The 22,286-nt window shown below is 35.9% G+C and overlaps 1 protein-coding gene across 10 annotated transcripts in view; it reads right to left on the bottom strand.

Annotated features, from left to right (window-relative positions):
- The window catches only part of SOX6 (SRY-box transcription factor 6), a 263,900-nt gene that overhangs the window by 206,297 nt on the left and 35,317 nt on the right, over positions 1-22,286 (bottom strand). For all 10 annotated transcript variants that reach the window (XM_050335391.1, XM_050335396.1, XM_050335392.1 and 7 more), the window contains one exon: positions 10,141-10,351. In XM_050335391.1, the coding sequence (XP_050191348.1) occupies positions 10,141-10,351 (211 nt within the window). The remainder of the gene's footprint in view (positions 1-10,140; positions 10,352-22,286) is intronic.

Here is a 22,286-nt window from a genome sequence, read left to right as displayed (position 1 = left end):
CCCAAGACTGCAACAGAGCGAGAGCTGCTAGTCAGGACAGAGCAATGCTAACAGGAGCTCTCTGCAGATGTTTACACAGTACTTGCCCTCAAGACTATATTTAACAAAGACTATTGCGCTTTTTTTTTTTCAAGAATATCACAGTCTGAACTTTACGAAAACACCACCACTTCTTTAAGTTATTAAAGCAAGACAGAAGAGGGAGGCTTTGACACATTAACAACCATTAGCTCTGCTTCATTCTGGAGATCAACATGCCAAAGAGTAAATAAGGAAGAAGCCTGGCTACAAATGGGAATCAGAAAGATTCCTCACAGTCCAAAATACGTTTATGAAGCAGAGAAATATGTAGTTAACAACACTGAATTATGTTTTTATTCCTGGTTTTTACTTTGTACTCATCAGCTACACACCAGGAAGAAAGAGCACACGCACACAGGGTGAAAATTCAAATTATACAGCCAGGGTTTGAGCACACACCATTGAAGTTCCTGATAAAGCCCCTCTTGGATTTAAGGGTACCAGCTCAGTCCTACAGTGCAGAACTAGCGGCTTTGAAATAAAACATATTTAAGACCACACTTTGGGTGCTCTGTCCACTTCTGTACTCCCCAGTTCAGGAAAGACATGGGCATACTGGAGAGGCTCCAGGAACGGGCCTCAAGGCAAACAACTGACTAGAGCATCTCTCATATGAAGAGGGGCTGAGAGTGCCACGAGTGTTTAGGCTGGAAAAGAGCAGACTCCAGGGAATAATATATAAATATCTGATGGCAGGAATAAAGAAGGCAGATCCATGCTCTTCTCAGTGGTACTTAACAACAGGCTCGGAGGCAAAGGGAACAAATAGAAATACAGGAAATTCCCTTGAAACATAAGGAAAAGCTTTCTTATTGTAAGGATGAACAAACACTGAACAGGTTGAGGGGTTTCCATCCTTGGAGATACACAAAAACTGATGGGACGTGTCTCTGAACAACCTGTTCTAGGCAATCGTGCTCTGTGCAGAGGGGTTGGGCAGTGCCTTCTCACCTCAGGCACTCTGTGATTCTGTGGGACCCACAGCAAACTGAGTGTAGGAGAACATAGATATATTTTCACTAAAATAAAGACCGTAAGGTTCTTTCTCATATTGGCTGGTATACTTGAGAGAAGAAAGCTGCTTTTAATGATGACATCCTAAATTTAATGATGCTGAACTGAGCAGTTCTTTGTAAAAAGGATAAATTAAAAAGCCAATTCCCTCCCTCACACTAGAAAATCCTCTAGTAGATTTCCAAAATTTTTAAGCTCAAATTCTTCCCATTGTAAATTTCAGAGAAAATAAAAATGCCTAAAAATACTAAAATATTACTTTATTTTAAATTGAAAAAATTAACTACTTTTTTTCTCCCTAATTCCTCCTCATATTTAATAATACACAAAAGTAACAGTGATGCTGAAAGAATTTAGGCTCCTTAACATAATATTTGTTTGGGGTTAATTAGCATGGCTGAAGACTGATCTTAATAATTCTTTGTTGCTTCCACTGGAGGCAGGTTTCCCTCACGAAAGAAGTGGCATCTTGGAGTTTCAGAATAAAACACAGAGGTAAAAGTAGCTACTATCTGCATCAGATGAACAAGACAGCCTGAGCATGCAGTTGCCTCATGCAGCCTGGGAGCAAGTACCTCTGTCTCTCTTGTGGCAACCAAATAAAGTTGTCAAAATTATTTTTAAATAATGATGAGGTATCTAAACCAAATACGGCATAGAAAAATAAGGAATATATCAGCATTTAAAATGTATATGCTGCTGAGCATTTTTACTGTCATTTCTTTAAGAAAAGCAGATCTAATTAGCTGTATCTCTAAAGTGTGTACCTAGCATTTCTATTATGTATTATAACGTTTTGCTTAGAGTTGACATTTTTATTCTGACAAGCACTGTCTGGAGAGCTCTCAATAAATAATACATTTACAATTTTCAGTAAATAAGCACTGGACACAAATCGTTATCCTTACTTACAGCTGCCCCTCTCTAATAGTGCTTTTACAAGTAAGGTGACTATTCAGTCTAATGCAATACTCTCAGTGCTGGAAAGATATTTTCATTCATTACCCCAGTCACAAGCACTTAAAGCACTTTTAGGCCCTGTTGCAAACCAGCATGAATAGCAAAGCAAATAAAACCAACTAAAACTAAAGTTCATCACCAAAGAAATCTGAGGACATTCACCTTACAGAACTTGGAAAACACAGTGGCATCCAAGATCAGCCATATTTGAGCACCATTTTTTCCCTTGTATTTTTATGTTTACATTAGCAATCTTAGGAAGGTAAGTATTGCAATCTAGTACCTACTATTAACCTGATGACTACAAAATGTGTTTCAATTGCCATTTTAAAGCATGATCTGATCATAACATTTGTGTCACAGTACATCAGAAACCAATGAAGTTTGAATCTATATTTCTGCTGCCAAGATCATGCAACTGAAGCAACTCTCCATATTTTCACAGTTATTTACTCACTTACATTCTTTACCACAGAGTTCAGCGCCAGTTGTACCTATTCACACTGAACTTGCCCTTCTTACTGCCCCTAGGAAAAAGATGGCTTTTAAGATATGCTATTTTAATAATGCTTTCACAATACTAATATCATACAAATAGTGTATAGATAGCAGATGCTTTAGAATGTCTAAAAAGGAGACAAAAGTGTAGAGTAGCATAGCGCAGAAAATTATATAAAATGGAAGCATGGACACAATTTGTCACATAATAAAAGGGGTAGAGTGGGATTAAAGAAAAAGAAAAGATGAGATGATCCCTGAAGGTAAGACATTAGAAAACACAGTCTGTGGAATAACTGGTTGTATTGCTCAGTAGATGCTGGCACTGAGAATATTTCAGCCTTTTTCAATATAATCTGTCCTTGTCTACAGCTCAGAATCAGAGATAATGAGAAAAGGGCAAAGGCTCATTTGTTCTAATGAAAAGGATTTTGCTCATCTCAAATATTCTGGGTTGAATAAAGACATTTCTTCAACATAATGTAAGCATTTCAAAATGGTGAAAGCAAATATCTACCCAAAAATAAAGAACTGTCGTGGATGTTCCGATCCTCAGAACTGAGTCCTGAATGTCAGACTCTTCCCCCATCAGGATTCAATAGGATCAACTCTGTTTACTAGCAAAAGCAACAATTTTGTAGACGTGCAGAGGAACAACCTGCATTGGGAAACTGAACCTCCAGAAAAGTAGAAGCTCCATAAAATCCCATGGGTCCTACACCTGGGTAACTGTCTGATACTAGCCAAGGTGTATTTTTGCCTGAGAGGTTCTCACATGGCTACTATCGGACTAACCAGATTCTTGATGATGATGATGAATAAGATCTAAGAATGGAAGGGACATGAAAACCTTATAGCAAAACAGAAGACCTACACAATCTATCAGTGTATTCACACAGGTCTCATTCTTCACAGTACTTATGTAAAAGTCCGTACTCCACCCTTTTTGTGTGCCGTGAATGAATTTCAGAACAAAGAAAACTGAAGGGAAGCTTTCAAATGTAGCATAAGACATACTGAAAAGTACTGAAAAATTACTATGTCAACACAGAACCTTTGAGTAATGACTAGATGCTCCAGTGCAACAACACTGGATAAGACTGGAGTGTAGGTAGCCAGACAAAGATGAGGTGGAAAGACGACAATATGTGCCACTTTCTTAAATAAAAATTGTGAGATAGCATTTAATCACAAAACAGGACTCTGAAAGACTTAGAGAATATAAGAAAGTAAAAAAATCAAAAATGCATAAATCCTCACAAACGTAGAACGATAAGTAAAAATATGAGACAAAATATTAATGACCAGATAGAGTATAGTTACACAGACTGGGTCTGTCATTGCAAAAAAAAAAAAAATATTTAAACATATATTGCATTCTAAATTTCATTGAAATTTTAATAAAATTTAACAGAATCAATTTTTGATGGAAAAATCAAATACAACAGATAGAATGAAAAAAAAAAGATGCAACTTCTGTTAGTCACCAGAAAAATAACCCTACAAAACACTTTCTTTGTGCTAATGTTCCAAAAAATATTTTAATTTAACATATTAAAATATTGGAATTCACTGTACATATCAACAAATGAATTCTTAGAAATTTTATGATCTATAAAATGTCTATAAATAAAAGAATATCTTTGTCTAAAACAGCAGTATATATTGCAAGGAAAAAGAGTAATCAATGCCCTTTTACCAAGGTAATTGGATTTTAAACAAAAAAAAAAATAGAGAAACCGCAAGTTGCATTTAATTATTTGGTAAAGAGATGAGTAATTGAAGTAAACAGTGATTTAGGAAAATGTGTTTCATATCTCTCCTTTAACTTGATCTGAATCATCTATTTATTGTCTGGACGTTGGGGCTTTTGGAAGCATGTTTGGAGTTTAGGAGAAAAACTCTTCATCTTAGATGTCATTATATATGCCTTCTAACAAAAAGCAAATAAAAGATAAGTATTAAATTAACCATATACATAACTGATTCTGAATTTGCTTAACAAAAGTGATTTTTAAGAAGAAAAGGGAAACACGATGAGAGTGGTACCTAGCAGATATGGCAAGGTTTTTCAAAGGTGATGAAAGAGGTTTGAAGAGGGTGGGGTTTTTAATATCCAAAGGGCTTGTTTCTAGCTGAGAGGAATGCCAGTTGTCACTTGTAAACTTAATAGATATCACAAAAAAAAAAGAGAGCAGTAGTATTAAATCAGTTTTAACCATTACTTTGGATAATCCTAATAGCAAAACCCAGTAGTATTTTTAAAGCCTTGAAATAGAACAAAATATCTGTAGCCATCCAAAAAAAAAAAAAAAAAAAAAAGAATAAAGAACAGGAGTCTATAAATGGTCTATAAATGCCGAGTGTATTAGGAGAGCAAGGGACCATGACTTTCAGTGGAAATGTGGGTATACAGCATACCACAAGACAGGTAACTCAAGTTAAATCTCAGTAAAAATTCTGAAAAACATTTAAAAATATTCACTGACCGCAAATGGTCAACAGTTCACTCCTAAGAGTGATCCACAAAGGAGAACTCCTGACATGTACTGTCCACAAAGGTTATGCTAAAAACTGTATCAAAAACAAGTGTATATGTCTGAACACTTTCTGTTCTTAGCTGTGGCAGGCTTAAAACAAAGAATAGAAAGAGAAACTCTGCATTCATTTAATATAATATAACATGCACAGATTCTATCAAAGAAGTACCCAAAACAACAATAACAAAAAACCCAAAGAAAACCTCAGCAGTAACAACAACAAAACAACCCTGCATAAAATTATAATCAAAATTAAAATCCACTTACAAAACACAGTATGTGAAAGTCTAAGTTTCTTCATTCCCAAAGAGGAAGTGTTAATCTATTTTAAGCCAATATAACAAAAAAATTTTTATTATTGTTAACTAATGAAGTTGGAGAAAAAAATTAAAAAAATCAGAAAAACCATCGCTACTGAGTAGTGCAGTACGATTTTTCCCTACTGCATATAAAATTAATAATACATGCAAACCCTTAATTTTTAATTTAGATATCTTTAGACATATTATATATCACTATGAGTTACATATATCCACCCATAGAGAGAGAGTACAAACAGGTGCACATGACAGAGAATAGATGGAAATTTATGAATATACTACTCTTTATATAGATGTTCATTATTCCAACATGCATACATAAAAATCTTTGATCACTGGATGTTCAACTATGGTCTTCAAGGAGAAAACAAGAATGGGAAGCACTTTATAAAAAGCTTGTGCTAGAATTGTGAACTGAACTTGGTTGAAAAATGATACTGTATACATTGCTCAGAATCAAGGTCAAAAGTGAATTAGGAATCCAGGCCCTGAGTAATGAGGGCTTAGCACTTAGCAGAAATGACATGCCCAGTTTCCAGCTCAGAAGTGCCAGCTGACCTGCCAACCTAGCATTCCAGATCTGAAAGGGGGAAATCTGTTCTCCCAGCTACAGACAAGATGTGTACTACTAATTATTGCTCCTAGAGGCTTATGATGAAGTACAGTAGGATAGTTGTCTGGAAGCCAATTCTCAGACTAGAATTCAGGCGGCCCAGGCTGTAAATCTGTCTCTCAAAAGTAATATAAGCAATATTCAAAAAGTCTTTTAGTGAAGGGGGATAGAAAGGGAAAGAAGCAGTTAGGCTGTACTTTCTAACACAAACTCTTCATTTGAGCTGTATAGAGGTTTAACACTTGATTGTACTGGAGGATACTTCCAAAGGAAAAAAAACCCAGTAAAACAATCCTTCTGCTCATAGGAAAACCAAGGCGAATATACTAAAGTTATCCAAGAGGCCCTAGAGTCTGGTCTTGTTGATTAAATTAGACACCTGTTCATTTCTGACCTCTTCTGTCTTATGGAGAACACATGTCAGCAAAGTCTTTACATACTCAAATTAACTCTAAATATTTGTAGCATTCTTTCTTTTTTCAATTACAATATTCTCATCAATTTTCTCATTTCAAAATCATTACCAATTAAGACACAGAAATGCCTTAATGTACAAAAAAAAATGCAAATACTGGACCCTGAAATAAAAAAAAAATGCTATTTATTCTGTGATGTTGGTAGTCTTTTTTCAGACTACAAGTAATGCTAAAAAAACATACCTAAGGTAGGCACCTTCCTGTATGAGGCGCTCATGTTCCCAGTACTATACACAAGACATGACACTGGCTGAAGCACTATTATTAAAGAGAGATTAAAACAGCTGTACATTATGCTGAAGCACTCACTCTTCCCTTTACAAACAGACGGTCCTGGATTACAAGCAGCACTTGACCATTTAAATCACTACAACAACCAGATTTAGCCAGCTGGGCCATATTCTCTTAGGCAATGCCTGTTGACCTCCTCAGTCACAGCTGCTCAGATGAAATTCTCATCAGACAACTTGTTTTCAGAAGCCAAAGGACTCTGATTAAATATATCTATTTAGACATGATAAAGTCTTTCAGTATATATTTCTTTTCCAATGTTATGAGGTACAGTGGAGACCACAAGTAGTATACACAAGCATAACACACACCTAATATCTGAATGCATACCACAAAGTATTTAAGTATTTGACCCCAGTAACTCATACTACTCAAATTCAGATCCTGAAGGTGGACCAGAAAGCAACTATATAACAATATTAAGAGACTTTTTGCTGTACTCTCATTGGGGTTAGATCCAGTGACTAGAATGCTTGAGTCCTTTACTCCACTTCTAACTCTACAATTAACTTGACATATGACTCTATATTAGCCCAAATTCCCCAGCTACATCAATGGTCATGGAGGTCATGCCTATAAAAGAGGCTCACATGAACTATTACATTTTTTTAAAGGAGTCATGCAAGACTTAAAGCCCCACACAATACTATACAATAGAAATGCACATCTTTTCCCCATTCCATTCATTAAAGCCATATATATTATGCTCTCTATTTGCTAAAAAAATCAGCTGGTGGTTTTTAATTTGGGTAAGGAATTTTGTGACATCAGAACTAAGTACACTAAGAGCTCCTCAGCTGCATTGGTTGTGTACCATTTTTAGAAAAGAACTGAATAGAAACACATTTTAAAGGATAGGTGTTAAAGAGTGTCATGTGTCATATATGTGTGATCAGCCTATTAATTAGGTTGTTTAAAAGACACTATCAGATGGCAAAACAATTTCATAATCTCAGATATCATTTCTCCAACTGACTCTGCACAGAGCTAAAACAAGTTCAGAGTCTTACAGTTTTTAAAATATTATTTTATTTTAATAAAACAAGTAGGGAGAATTTACTTCTTTTTAATTCAGAGAAACCTCTGAATACTGAAATAGGTATTCAAATCTGTTATAAAAATTTTGGTATTCCTGATCTACACAGAGCTTTAAAAGCACTGAACTTTCTAAGTGTAACATCCTGAAGAATTTCCAATCTTTCTATTAATGATTTTTCTGTTGTTAGTTTATATAATATCAGTCAGATGTTCATTATTTTCTCTTAAATGTAAGTAACCTTTTTTTCTACAGAAAATACTGAATGAATTGAGAACTTACTCTAACTTCACAGAATGTCTTGGGTTGGAAGGCACCTTGAAGATCATCTAACTCCAACTCCACTGCCACAGGCAGAAACACTTTTCACTAGACCAGAGTTCTCAGAACTCCATGCAATCTGGCCTTAAATACTTCCAGGGACGGAGTATCCCCAGCTTTCTCTGGGCAAACTGTTCCAGTGTCTCACCACCCTCACAGTGAAGAACTTTTCCCTAATATCTAATCTAAACATGAAGATACAGTCAAATACCTTTGAACTTACAGGCAGACTTTAGAATAGTTTTCCAGTATAATGTGGTCCATAAAAGGCAAGATTACTTTACAGATCAGAAACGACCTTTATTTCACAACTGATGAGAAAATATAGCAGAGGAGGCTCCAACTCAGTGAGAGGGATCTCTCTGCTGTGCACATACCTCTCTTAAAACAGCTAATGTGTACTAATACAGAGGAAGCACAGAAAATTCTCCAAGATGTCATACAAAAATAAGCTATCAAATGCTTGAATCCATACAGTAAGATACTGTGTTTAAACTTTTTGATGCACATTTTTATTAGCACACCATTCAGCATACTCCTAGAATAGTCTTAGCTGTGGTGTCAATATAATCAACAGCAACTTCTATACTCCTGCAACAAAGTAGGAGCCAAGACCTTCGATTAGCATGGAGTGTCGAACGACTGCTACAGACTGTAAAAACAACTTTGCTAAAGTAATATTTAAAATAGTTTTCCTAGTCTAGCCACCAAATCTAAGAAAGAAATTTTTTAAAGAGTGATCTTTACAGCTGAAAACAGACAGATGGTAGCAAAGAATCTGGGACATTCTCTCTTTAGAGATGTTTCACCAGCTTCAGAAAGGATACCTATAGAACACATTTATCTATGTACTGGCATTTAACAATTATGCCAAGAAATTTGAAAGCCTACTTCCATCCCTACATGATTTTAGCCTGTATTTAAGCATATTATTGTATCAGCTTCAATTTTAAATGAAATCTACGTGGAGTCCAGGGAACTTAACCTAAAGTGCACTGTTTGAAGTGTACTGTGATCACACCATGAAATTGAGAAATCAAAATAATTCTGAACTCCTTCATATTTCAAAGAAAAAATGGATCACAAAGTTCTGCTGCCTTTTGGCTCTGCTACGTTACAAATAATCTTCCTGGATTCTTTTTAATGCCACAAAGCAACAATGGTAAAATAACTAAGAGAATCCACCTGTTTATCTATTTCAGAGCCTCCTACTCTCACAACTTCACTGATTCAAACTCATTTATGGGCACATAGACTAGAAGGTTTTGTTGCAGAACCAAGCAAAACTTCATTCTACTTGACATGTGGAGAAATTTTCATGGTGGGCCCTGACTGTGTGCACAGATACACTGATAAACTCACTCTCCAATTCTGTTTGGTTCCTTCCATGGTCAAAATCTTAGCAAAGTCAATGAAAGTATCTGAATGAGGACTGAAAACATAAACTACCTCAGCACTCAAAGATTTGTCCTCATTTTTATCTCTGTTTTAATACTTGTAACAATATCTGAGCAGACTGCACAGTTCTAGCTATGTAGGTTAGAACTATGTACTTTTAGATTTAAAACTGTTTCCTACTCTCCTAGTTAGAGATACTGGTTCATTAGGGTGATGAAAGATTGTTTAAAATAAATATTTATCTTTTAAGAGAAGAAGAACAAATACCATTGAAGAATATCCCCCACAATTCTACAACCTATTAAGAATTCACCATAACCTCTCAAGTAAGAGCTGAGTTTTTACCTAATCCAACATTCTTGCTTTGACACACAACCAAGACACTTTAAAAAGTTTTAAAAACTGGTATTATTTGTCTAAAATCCCTAAAGGACCTCAGATTACCACTGCCATGGAAACCTGTGAAAAACTTTATCCTAGCCGCTGCCAATTACGCAATTTTATGGCTCTTGATGCCCAACACATCCTTTATGCTATAAAAATTATAGGGTTTGGGGGTAGGGAAACTGTATCAGTCTTTTCCAACACATACCTTCTTGCTCAGTCCTGGTCATTTCTTCTAGTTTCTTCTGCTTCAGTGTGTCCACCACATCTGCCAGGCTTCCTTTGCGGCGTTCCGGTGTTCCAAAATTAACACTGGTCATTAACTCACTGCGGTCACGACCTCCTTCGTCGGGCTTGTTTGGTGAGGTAGAGGTATTTCGGAAGGAATATAGGGAACATAACTTATTACTCTCTGACTCCTGCAAAGAAACAAAACAGTGTGAAAACATAGGTTATTTCCTTATGGTAGAAGCATCTCTAACAGGTAAAAGATGACAGCATTATTTATTAGCATCCTTAGTTCCTAAAATGACCATTATGATTTGAATTTCTTGATTTCAGTGCTTCACAAGGGTTCTTTTGTCCTTAAGCCCCGTTCTCTCCATGCTTCTATCATACTTCATGCCATCTTCATCATGGGTTTTCCTTGTCAGGAACAAGCCACTTCAACACTTCTTAACAATGAACGTGTTAAGCTTTTACAGTTTTTTTAGTTCCTTAAGTAAGGGTGATACAGGTAGCACTACGAGAGAAAGCACCGTCAGGGACAAATTATTCCTGGGTAAATCCTCAGCTAATGGAAAACAACAAAACTATAAAAATGGAGAGAGAGTTAAGCCAACAATGAGGAACAAGGAATCTACTTCACGGTTAAATATGGCATGGTATGTGTCTACCCATGCTCATTAACTTCTCTTTAAATTAAACCTTTTTTTTAAAGAATGAAGGTTAAAGTGCTTCTAATATACAAAAGGAGGTGTTACTTTCAGGCCAACATAGACAAGAATCAGCAAGGAAATGAGTTTATGACAGAACAAGTCATGTATGCCAACACAGAGGTACTGAGACTACATGTATCACGGGTGTTAGGCAGTCAAAAGCATAGAACTAAAAAGGGTTAATCTAGGGTTGTCAATAGATAGTGCTATTTGAGCAACAAGAAGAAGGGAAAAAAAAAGGCACCAAGAAAGCAATGAATAATGCCAATTCTCCTCAGTATTGTGTTGTCACCCAGCAGTCAAGCCTTCCTGAACTTCTCTGGCTCAGACTTCCCATTCTCCCAGCAATAGATGCAACATTCACTGCATCTCTGTTTTCACAATTTCAGCTAAAAAGAGAACAAATTCTTCAATTTGCCCTCAAAAACTCAACCACAAAAATTTCTCACACACTTCCTTTTCCAAAATTACTCTTCTATTTTAATTTTTAATAATGCAAGGCTAGGATTGCTAAATATTTGGGCTAAAGAACTATTGGGTTGGGGTTTTTTTATTTATTTATGGTAAGCCTAGAAATGTCAGTGTGTATATTAGATTCCATGAAACATTTTCTTTAAAATTAAGGAGTAATAATAGTGGCAATACATTTAAAAATTAAGAGACGAATTAATGGTGTTGTCAAAAATCATTCACCCAATGCACAATGTTCCCGTAACAATAATATTCCTACTATTTATGAGCTGAAAATACCCATGTACTGAAGCAACTCATGTCAGGAAATGCCCTAGGTGAAACAAGGTCTGAAGAAAGGCTAGAAAGCATTAACCTTCAGCAACAACATCAGATATAAATTTTTGCTTCAGTCTGGAACAGATCGAAAAGTAGCTGTGCAATGTAACAGGAGGAGCAACACCAACAACGAGCAAGCACAGTAACTGAGGGCTGCGGACTGTGCAGAAGGTGGTGGTGACACATGGTCATCAAGCACAGCAGTAGGTGATCAGCACAACAGTGTTACAGTCGTTAGAGAAGGAGGCACCATTTGCCAGTGATCTTGCAAAAGTATTTATTAACTGAGGGAACTAGAAGACACTGTGGCACCCCGTTAGTAGCAGCACTCTGTCAACACAATAGGAGTGACAGAGTTTTTGTAAGCACAAACAGAAAGAGAAGTGACATGGAACAGAAGCTTTACCTTTGCTTTTTCATCTATCGAACATTAAAGAATTTTTCATTCCATCTGTTTGTATTCATTAGAGAATCAAATATCACAAAGGACAATAGTATCTTAAACTGGGTACAGAGATGAATTCCTTTACAGAATCACAGAATATTCTGAGTTGGAAGGGACCTACATAGATCATCGAGTCTCCAGCTCCCAGCTTTGCACAGGACCCTCCCCAAGGGTCACACCATGTGCCTGAGAGTATCATCCAAATGCTTCTTGAGCTCTGTCAGGCTTGATGCTGTGACCACTTCCCTGGGGAGCCTGTTGCAGTGCCCAACCACCCTCTGGGTCAAGAACCTTTTTCTGATATCCAAGTTAAACCTCTCCTGACACAACTTCAGGCCATTCCCTTGGGTCCTGTCACTGGTCACCACAGAGAAGAGATCAGTGCCTGTCCCTCCTCTTCCCCTCATGAGGAAGTTGTAACTGCTATGAGGTCTCTTCTCAGTCTTCTCCAGGCTGAACAGACCAAGTGCCCTCAGCCGCTCCTCATACACGTTCCCCTCAAGGCCCTTCACCATCCTCATGGCCCTCCTTTGGACACTCTCTAATAGCTTAATACCTTTCTTATACTGTGGTGACCAAAACTGTGCACAGTATTCAAGGTGAGGCCACCTTTAAAATGGAGAGCTTTCACATATTTAATTGTTTCTAAAAACTACTTTGCATTTTCTTTAAACTTGGTCTCATCACAGAGATGAAAAAAAAAAGCATCTTCTAATATTTTTCAAATTTAGATCTTGAATTTCTATAACTTTCCTCAATGAAGAATTAATACTTTTTAGCATGCCATTTTCACCTTTGAAGATGACAGTATAAGAGCAATTTAGTAATTTTAAAACAATCTGTTCTCAAGAGAGAACATCCTCTTACAGCACATGAAGCACATCCATCAGGTTCAATCCACGGGTTTTCGTGCTCTCAACAAGAAACACTAAATCTATTGTTTAGCCCAGAGACAAGAAGATAAGGCTAATCTGTGGAGCAAGTAGAAATAACTGAATGTTCTTCCTCCTGATAACCTATCCTGTCCCTCATCTGGATGCATATATGGTCCAGCACAATGTTCCTTTGCTGCTAATGAAAGACTCCCCAAGTCCTGCCTCTGTTAGGCAGCACATTCACCCTTCTTTTTCTTGCCCAAGAGACTGCAATATCCATAACAAAGATCAAGACAAGTTTAAACTCCATGCAAATGATAAAGATTTATGGAATGAAGGCAGAATGACAGCCTTTGCAAGAATGAGAATTTGTCCAACTAATAGATTCTTTTATACTGTCAGTTTTGTGGTTATTTAAAACAAAAATAAAAGAATAAAATGCATTCCTTAATATTTCTGGTTCTGTTTAGCCCTACAGCTATAGTACTGAGGTCACTAAATGGCTAATACATTTGCAGTGAATTATCTGAATTAGCAATGTAAGAAACCCAGCAAGGATGATTTCCTGAGCCTGATCTTTTTCCAAAATGAGAAATGATTAAAAAGCATGATTGAGGATCCAGCAGATGAACTGTACAAACTAAAAGAAATTCAAGGGGCTAAACAGGCAAATAGAAATACTGTAGACTAGTCTAGTGTAAATAACTTATGTAATAATAGCAGAACTCAGCTAGAAAAATCTACATCAGCTGCATGTACAATTATCTACGAGAAACAAAACAAATTCTTATGTCTTCTTTGATTCTGGATTAGTCTGTGAATAACCTACAAATAAAATGAAGCTAAAATGAAATATTTAAAAGGCTTCACAAGGAATTTTACTGCTACACATTCAGAATAGATATTTTTTACTGCTATGTATCTATTGTTGGTAACTTTCTTTTCACTACAACCATATAAACAGGTTATTTTGACCTCACATTCATGGCAAACCAGACAGATCAAAGCACAAGGGGGCAAGGGAAGTATTCCTGTTATTTTTTTTCCCTAGAAAGTTGACTCAACTGTATCTGGTGTTCCTACTGCAGCATTCAGTTTGTTGAAAATCAAATAAATGTTGCAGCAAGTTTACAAAGGATTTTAATTTTCATGGTGCATCTTATCAACTTTTGCAGACCAATTGTTGTGGCATGTCACATTTATGTCCCAGTACCTCACCCACTGCATGACCAAAACTGCAACTATCACATATATCAGATGCAGGCCTGGCTATCAAAAATGAATTTCCACTGACATTCACAAGCAGCACAGAGAGACCCTCTTAGTACATCTTATGGCCCAGGTACCCTCTGAAAATAGGCTAGTTGGATCACGTGTTGTTTGAGACAAGAGGTGTATCACCTCCACAAATTGTTTGTTGGACTTCTTGCTCTAATGCATAAAGTACTCTCACTAGAAAATCTGGAGTTCAGATTAGAAACGACCACCGTGCTCCCTGTAATAGAACAAGGTGATGAATTCATGGTTGGGAAAGGAGAACCTGGTCCTTTTGAATATGGATATGGGAGGATTCACTGAAAAAAAGATATCCTATCCTTAAGAAGCTTTATGAAGCCACCTTTTACAGAACAAGGAAGTCACAGTTTGTTTGACCTGAAGAGAGAAAAGAAAGGATGCTATTAAAGGTCTTTTTCATGTGTTTTCCAAGAGCATGGAAGAAGAGGAAAGCGCCTACCCAAGATGAGCTCAAATTATTTCATTTTGCAAAATCCAAAACATGAAATTTATCAGCACTAATGAAAATTCTCCATGCCTGCCAACTTTTTTCAGCATAACTGAAAAAACTTGATAAGAAAATGAACAAGAGGACATGATACAAGTGTCCACGTAACATATTTGGACACAACCTGGTGCCCGAATTCATCCAGTTGCTACATGAAACACTAGACAACTGACACATCCCTGAAATCTCAGGTTTAAAATTCACATATTTCTGTAAAAATGATCTTTTAAGTCTAAACTTGAAGTAATATCTTTAATATATGACATTCCCTTCGAAAGGTGCATGCTTCAAGGTGTGCTATTCTTATAGTCCATGATTTCCATATAAGGAAGGAGAAAAAAATGGAAAATATCTTACAATCAGATGAATAACAAACATTTAGTCTATGGACAAGAGAGTTAACACAGAGCATGCTTCTTCATCCAAGACTGGTGAAATTCAGTCACAACAAACCCTACACATTTTTGATCTTGACTATATTAAGATTAATTAAATTTTCAGTCAAGAAATAGAACCACCATCAACATTATTAATAAGTCTCAGCATCAAAATATTATGTCCATCTGAAGCATATTTTACTTCTAGAAAGGGTGGAGTGCTATGTTTGTAATTCGCTCCTAACGGTGTTAGCTAAATGCATTACTTACTACAAATAACAGAGCAATGTGGGTTTCTTCTCAGTTTGATCCAGGTGAAGATTGCTCAGGATCTCTACACACCTTTGCTGGATTGACAAAACTATCCTCCCACTTACACACTAGCACTGGATAACTGTAGAACAACTATTTATGCCTGTACTAGAATGCATAAGGGTATTGCTCAGGGATTTTTGTTCACCACAATGGAGGCATTTCCAGACCAGCCCTCTAAGAGTTGGCAAACAATAAAATTTGAAGACAGCTTATTACAAAAAAATAGGGACAAATCTGACTACAAATCTGACTGCTTAGAGAAAAACATGATGATTTTGTATCTTAAGCTTTCTTGTTTGCCTGAGTGTGTCAGATTTAAAAATGCTTTAATTTGAAGAGGTATTTATTTGCAGAGACGACTAAATAAGAAAATCTTTCTGCTCAGCAGCTGAAAAGAGAAACTCAGTCTTGATCATTATTTCAGCTGGGACAAAATTGAATCTATTTTTGAAATGTTGGTATTTCATATCAAGGTAAATAAATGGCATTTTTCCTGTGTACATTTTCTGGCCAGCCTATTAGCACAGACCAAATTTTATTACTGATCATTCAACCCACTGTGGTTAGTGTTTTGACAAACTGTTCTTAATTATAACACTTTATATACCTATAAATAGACACTAAAATTTAAGGATTACGTTTCAAAGCAAACAAAATTGAGAAAAATAAATCAAAGCAGAAAAGACAGAAAACCAGAAATTAGCAAGGCATGGACACTAAAATACTATTCATGACTCACTCAGGGATAGATAGCCCATGCCTGAAATCATACTTTTACTTGCCCCTAAAACCTTTACCTACTTCCCCACTCATATGTTAATGGAAAACATTGAGATTTACAGCACAATATGGTAAAAGCTTTCCTAGGTCCACCCTTGGCCTTTTTCATGTTAGAGGACAGCATACTTTAACCAATCCCAAAATTTCTTTGATTACAGGTGGTCCGACCATAGTGTCCAAAAGTCTTATCTTTCCAGGCTGCCTGGTGTAAACAAGGAGTGGCCTGTTGACTACTCCTTTTAGAGCTGCTGTGAATGACTCAAGAATGGCTTTGCTAACAGCAGGAAGAATTCTGAATAATTACAAGCAACAGTTTGGTATAAATAAAGATGGGACTCTTTGTGACTTCATACATGGTATTTTCTTCACATGCCATAATAATTCTTTTAAACTGCTACATTAAGATAACATGTATAAATTGTTCAGTAAGCCTCATACTCTGAGAAAATTGTATTTTAGCATGTACATTTGCTAAATTTCACAAGTTACATTGGTTAAATTCATCAAAAAGAGAGTTGATAGTTTCTGTACAAAGAAAGGAAATTCCTTATACTTTCTCAGATGTTTCTGCTGAAAAGGATTGAGAAAATAATCATAATTTTCTTGTTAGTGTAAAAAGGTATTTTCTTGTGTATTTAGATACTATCAGTTTAAGCAGTGCATTTCCCATCACTGATTCTCCTGGTTTTAACAAGATAAATGAGGGAGTACTACTGGAAGTGGTGTAAATAAAGGCATTGATAGTTTTCCTGGTATTTTCCATATTGGAAAGCTAGTATTTACAGCAATACCTGCAAGCTAAATCATGAGCCAACTTGTGTCACCTTTTATGAAGTCTTTTCACTTCCAAAATAGAGCAAGCAGGCAAAAAATTACAGTTCTGTTGGCGAAAGATTGCAGGTTAAAAACAAGATTTGATATTCTTGTTCCTTCCTCCACATGGCCCAAGTACAAAATATCCAGGGGTTTGTATTTGGAGGCTGAGAAGCAGCGTCTCAGTTTGGGGACACCAGAATCACACGTGCAGATCTGGTGTGGGACAGATCTCTCTTTGGTATCCTCATAAGGGTTAAGGACAGACCAACATTCTGGTGAGCTGGATTGTCTGGTCAGGAGTCTTAAACTGGGGCGGGGGGAGTGCATGAGGCTGCAGATTTAAATGGCAGCATTTATGTATCACGTAGGGAGGAGAGATCCTGTTTCAAAGAGGGAAGCTCTCTGAAGGTGAGAAAAAGAGGAAACCTCAGAAAATAAAACTGCGGGCTGTACAAAATCAGGGTCACAGCGTTAGTTGGTAATTTAAGAATAACTGTGATCAACTTTGATTGAAAGTTGATGACTGCAATCCCACTTAATAGCCAGAGAGAAAACTGTTTCTGTAAGAGTTCAACTGAAATCACAGGATGAATGGCCAAGAAGAAGTAGAAAGCAAATATTACTAACATAAAATGTGTTAGCTGAATTGCTTATTTCCATGTGGATGAGGCTTTTCTGTTATAAAGGGATATTTATCTGTCTCTGCATTGAATGGGACACATGTAAACACCCCAGGAAAGTTGGATATCCAGAGTGGTTTTGATTCCAAGTACTAGAGGCATGCTGGCACTTGGAACTAGTCTGGAGTTAACATATAATGAAAGCAAATGTTTACAAAATCATTTCCAATCACTACATTAAATATGGTTTCCCATTTTGAGGAATTTAATTAAATAGAATTAAAAGAAATTACAAATCTAAGTGATCATTTCCAATTCTCATCCGATTAAGAAAAAAACACAAAAGTTTATTAAGAAAGATTTATTTAAATCCAAGGCTTGAGAATGACTGCTATAAGCTATTGAGAGAACATCATTTGCTAAGTCTCAGCAAATTATGCTAGTGGGAGGGCAAATGGCAAGTAATGGAATAAAGCCTCAAGTCTTTAACTCAACATTTACTCTGATAAAACTTATACTAATTTCACTGCCAAAGTATAGGCTGAATACGATCTTTAAAAGGCTTATATTTCATCTTTTAGATACATCAAGAAACCTCAGGAAGAAACAATACAACAGTAAACACTAGCTCTACGCCAAGAAATAATATGCTAAACTGAGAAGAAAGAAAAACATAAAAATTAAAAAAATTTTAAAAAGGGAAAATTATTTTAGATAAAAGGTTTAAAAATAAGATGCCATAATAATCAGGTATAGATGATATGAGTATGGTCTTATGAATAGTTGACTGCAAAACTAAATATCTATTTGGAAGGAAAAAGGAGGGACTTTTTGTTTCATGTAAAGTATGACCACTTAACTGCAACAATCCCTTCGTACCCAGTTGTTGGAGCAAACCAGATCAATCCAGGTAAACCAACATGGGGTAGAGAGATTTCAGAAGGTTACAATTTTTCAGCTATGTGATTTAAACCCTACTGTACAAATAAGCAATGCTTTGCAACGCTTTGGACAAGCATTTTGCTCCATTCCACAATAGAAAATCACCTCAAAATTCTTAAATACAATGAGAAATCATTTCTACATGGCAATCAACCCACCCACAAATGACATGCATAAACTCATGTGCATTTTTGTAAGAGTTAAATGCTAAGGATTTCCTCATTTATCCAAATACCATATGTCCTAGCTCCCTGTGTTTAGGTTTGGTAATAAATCACAATATTGAGACTTTATGCCCTGCACTTTGGTTAAATGCTCTTATTAAGGAAAAAGTAATGGACAGCCATTTACAAAATGAGTATTTAGATTTACATTTTCATCTAAACTGAAACTGAAGAAGCATTGTGATCAGTCCCAGCTGATTAGCACTGTTTACCTTTTGGGTAAATAAAGACACGTATTTTGTGATGCATGCTTGTCAGAAGCTGCCAAATAAAACAAGGATTGTGTGGCTTGGATATTCCAGACCACTCTGTATATATCCAACTTCCCCCTATTAGGTCATCTTAATTGTCCAGCTTATAACTAGACCTATTGCAAATATAAAAATGAAATTTGTCTTTATGTTTTAGCAATATTGAATGCACATGAAAATCCTTCTCTGTATATAGTTACATGATGTATATTATATGCTTTATGTTTCCCTTTTAGCATTTGCAGAGGAATGCATGCAAGAAACCAGCCTGCTGCATAGAGTACTTGTATTTCTTTAAGGTAAACACTGATGAAACATTTGGAAGATTGAAATAAAAACAAGACATTTATGGGACATAAAGGTATCACATAAAATTGCTGTGAATTACAATAACATTGGCTGAATCCCAGAAAAGATAATCCTTATAAACATGCAGGAATGTTGTAAACTGTGTATGAATGTCAGTGATACAGTACATTAGAAGATTCATATTACACTTGGTGCTGTGTAAGTCTCAGTCCCTGGATTTTTCATGGCCTCAAAGATTAAAATAAATATATGTAGTATCTTTCCTTCCTCCATGAAGATATTTTATGTACACAGTTTTATTACGCTGAACAAAGATACCAAAGTCTGTTTTTTCTTGAGCTGTCAAAGTACAAAAGAAATGCAAAAAGTCCTTGCACAGATGTAGTAAAGTGCTGGATTTTATCTTTTGGCAGGTGCTCAATATGCAGCCCACATAATCACATGTTAATGACTGGAGTGTGTTAATCAGCATGCATACCTGATTCCTTCTTGCCCAAGGAAAAAAAAAAATTAACAATTTAGAATGTGTTAATGCCTATACTTTTGAAAAAATTCATGTCAATATACAGAAGTGAATTAAAAAGTTTTCAGAAATTGCTTCATAAAAAGTAGGAAATGTTAAAATAGGAGTATTGACTAAAAGTTTAGATGGACAAAAACAACAAATCTTTTGTGAAGAACTCAGGTGATGACTAATTCTATTTAAAGCACAGTTCACCCTAGAATATAGGGAAAGGTTTAAAATAGACGGTGCATTTGGAAAAAAAAATTATACAATGTCAAAATGAAAATAAAACAAATATAAGAAGTATGCCAAAAGGAACAATTATTTGATTCTTCTTCCAATACATTCAATTTTGTATTTCACCACCTCCATTAAGTACATTATCCTGCACAATTTTAGGGAATGGTTTTATTACTTCTAACGTGAAATGTAAACATCTTTTTATGCTAAAGCCAGTAAAACTAAGTCCTTGATATTTCAAACCTTTAGACGTGTGTTTAACATTATAGTTGACAGTAGTCCTAATAAAGGCAAGTTAAGCATGTACCTGAATGCTTTCTAAATCAAAACAACATGCTCCAAAAAAAAAAAAAATTAATTCTACCTTTTCTGCAATATATTTCTCACTGAAGTTTATTTTATGGAAGATATCATACCATCGGCTTTTTCACACTCTTTAATTTCAGTCAAAACTTTGTATCCATGCAATTATATATGAAGGTATTTATCTCTTTAGTTAGATAAAAATTCTGATGCACTACCTGGCATGCAGAAATAATATCACCAGCACAGTAGAATTGCTTTCAACAATCACAAAACTCAGATTTGCACATGTAAATAGCAGCTGCATGAGCAATTTAGCAGATACAAAATTGCCAGAGTTTAGGGCATTTATACTTGATGCATTTTATGTGTTCATATTCAGCCCGTAAAGAAAGTAAAAATAAAATTTCAAAACATGTAATTGTATCTATAACTTTTGAGAATTTGAAGCCATGAATTTATATAACAACAAATTCACAGTGTTTAGCATGTGTAAACATTTTCCAATGATCTTCCCTAAACACCTGAGTTTATTTTCCTTAAAAGGAAGAACCTTCAACATGAGAAGTTATTAACAAGGAGCAGGGGAGAGCAACAGGGTTGTGCCTGCTTTAAGTAGAGACAGAAAGCACCGAAACATTAAGACCTTCAGGATAGCACCTATTTCTGTGTTTCTGATGCCAGTAACTTTGCTAAAGCCATATAAAGTTAAATTTGATACTTGGTGATTTTAAATTATTTTGAAAGGAACAAATACATGTGGTATTAAGAGATCTTCAGTTTTTCTGCTGCATCCATAAATCTGCTCACAGTACTGCTGTACATGCAGCCACAGTAGAAAGGTAGCAAGTCTTTCACTCTTCTGGCAAGAAGTCAACATAAGACGGAGACTTGATACAATTATGACATACATGTCGATGTTGCCATTTGAGATAAAATCCAATGAGATACAATTCATTTCTAAATCCAAGGTGTCTCTGAATGACGTTACAAAATGTACAGGGAAACACAGCATAGGTTTGGAGGCAGTTAATTGCATTTGTATATGTATATGTGCTTGGTTTCCGTCAGTCAGAGGGAAATAACACCCACCCTTTAGACTTGAATTGCTGCAGTTGTTCCCTGTAACAGTCTCTCACTTCCAAATAACAGTAGAGCAAAAAGATGTGGATGCCCTCATTCAGTGTATGCACACACTGTCTAACACATTATTGGGACACAGCAATTCAGTTACTATTAAATTTAGCAAAATTAAGTATTTTTCGGTTTCCCTACTTATCCTCTCTTAGTCTTCAGCCCTAAGAGAGACAGGTTTTGGATGCAATCTAAAAATGTGACTGTATCTCTTGACTGATACTCACTGTCCATGGGTGAAAGCATGATACTTTCACCGTTATCTTAGTACCACTTTGCCCTCTTCCCTACAGTTTACTGCAGCAAATAGATATGTCCTTAGCCTAAAATAGATTTTATTTTCCAGTAAGGCTACAATCAGCAAAAATACCCCATATATCCAGGTATTTTTATATTAAGTTCCAGTCAGATGTACGAACCAAACATATGTATAATCTTTTCAGCTCAGCAATATGAATTTACAGAAATCTTTGGGTTGTTTTATCTTCTCCCCACTGGAACATCAAATTGGCTGGTGATATGATACTTGCAGTGTAAGTCATTACAGGTCTGACGTTACAGTTGTTACACATTGCTGAATCTGTCAAATGAAGAGGGAGCACAAAGGGAATTTCCAAATGCAGCTGCTATTTCCCATTTGTTAAATCCTTTTATTACACCATATAAGTACACAGCTGGGAAATACTATAGAGTGGGAGTTAAAACAAA

Source organism: Myiozetetes cayanensis, unplaced genomic scaffold, assembly GCF_022539395.1.
Source record: "Myiozetetes cayanensis isolate MyiCay16 unplaced genomic scaffold, myiCay2020 scf6-25, whole genome shotgun sequence".
NCBI classification, from domain to species: domain Eukaryota; kingdom Metazoa; phylum Chordata; class Aves; order Passeriformes; family Tyrannidae; genus Myiozetetes; species Myiozetetes cayanensis.
Note: the sequence above shows the minus strand (reverse complement) of the source record. Positions and strands in the feature narration are given on the sequence as shown.